The sequence below is a fragment of the Pundamilia nyererei genome, unplaced genomic scaffold, assembly GCF_000239375.1.
Source record: "Pundamilia nyererei isolate P.nyererei 1_Seehausen unplaced genomic scaffold, PunNye1.0 scaffold00422, whole genome shotgun sequence".
Classification (NCBI taxonomy): Eukaryota; Metazoa; Chordata; class Actinopteri; order Cichliformes; family Cichlidae; genus Pundamilia; species Pundamilia nyererei.
The window spans coordinates 263,951-264,956 of record NW_005187823.1 but is presented as its reverse complement, the minus strand read 5'-3'; the positions used below and the strand labels follow the sequence as shown (position 1 = coordinate 264,956).

At 53.2% G+C, this 1,006-nt stretch overlaps 1 protein-coding gene across 1 annotated transcript in view; it reads left to right on the top strand.

Annotated features, from left to right (window-relative positions):
- LOC102205139 (phosphatidylinositol 3-kinase regulatory subunit alpha-like) overlaps window positions 1-1,006 on the top strand; it is a 16,080-nt gene that overhangs the window by 6,465 nt on the left and 8,609 nt on the right. The window contains exons 3-6 of the mRNA XM_005753350.1: window positions 318-340; window positions 409-480; window positions 562-678; window positions 778-976. Of these exons, the coding sequence (XP_005753407.1) occupies window positions 318-340; window positions 409-480; window positions 562-678; window positions 778-976 (411 nt within the window). The remainder of the gene's footprint in view (window positions 1-317; window positions 341-408; window positions 481-561; window positions 679-777; window positions 977-1,006) is intronic.

The window sequence follows — 1,006 nt, the reverse complement described above, 5'->3', positions numbered from 1 at the left end:
GTCTCTGCGTCTGGTTTCAGAGTTTATCTTTGTTGTTCCTCTGAAGCTTCGAGACGCCTACATCTGCAAACAGCACACTAACCCTTCAGATGCATTCACAGCTTTATTCTGATCTTTTATTCCTTCACTCTGATGTCACTGCGTTGGTGTTTTCCAGCATTTAAACTGAACATTTGAAGCTTCGTGACTTTCAGTCTGTAGGAGCTTTTTCACAGTTCTGCAGAGTTGTCAGAAATGCATTTGCGGACACTTTATTAGACCCAGCTTCAGTTTAGGAGCTTATAGTACTTCTCTCTAAACTATGTTCCTCATGTCAGGTTCAACATAAAGCAAACTGAGTGTGAGGTTTGAAATATTGATCTGACGACGTCTTCAGCTGGTGTTTGTAACATGTGTGTGTTGCTGCAGGTTTGGACAGCCCCGGCCTGTATCGCAGCCTCAGCGGCGGCGGCGTGGACACGCAGCAGCTCGCAGACGCAGGTGAGGAGGGCGTGTTTTCACCTGTGAATTACAGAACGACTGCATCGTGAAATCTCTGCTTAAACTGATGTTTGGTTTCAGACCTGGAGCAGCTGGAGGCCCCGTCCCTGTGTGACGGGGTGGTCCGGTTCCTGCAGGATCTCCCCGGTCCCGTCCTGCCAGCCTCGCTGCAGGCCGACATGATCCACGCCGTTCAAGGTCAGAAGAAGCCCCACGATCCCGCCCCCGTCTCCCTCTTTCACACCGCATCTGGTAGTTTGTTCACACTTCTGTCCTGTTTCCTGTTCCTGCTTCCAGAGGTCAGAGACCTAGAGGAGTGCGCCCAGTTGCTGCGGAGCGTGGCCAGCTCGCCAACTTGCCCCGCCCAGTATGGGCTGACCTTGCTCAGCGTGGTTAGACACCTGGCCCGACTGTGCCTGCACGGCTCCAGGAACCAGCTGAGCCCCCGAAACCTCGCCGAGAGCTTCAGCCCGCTGCTGTTCAGACAGACAGCCGGGTCAGTGATCTACAGCTGTTAATACACACG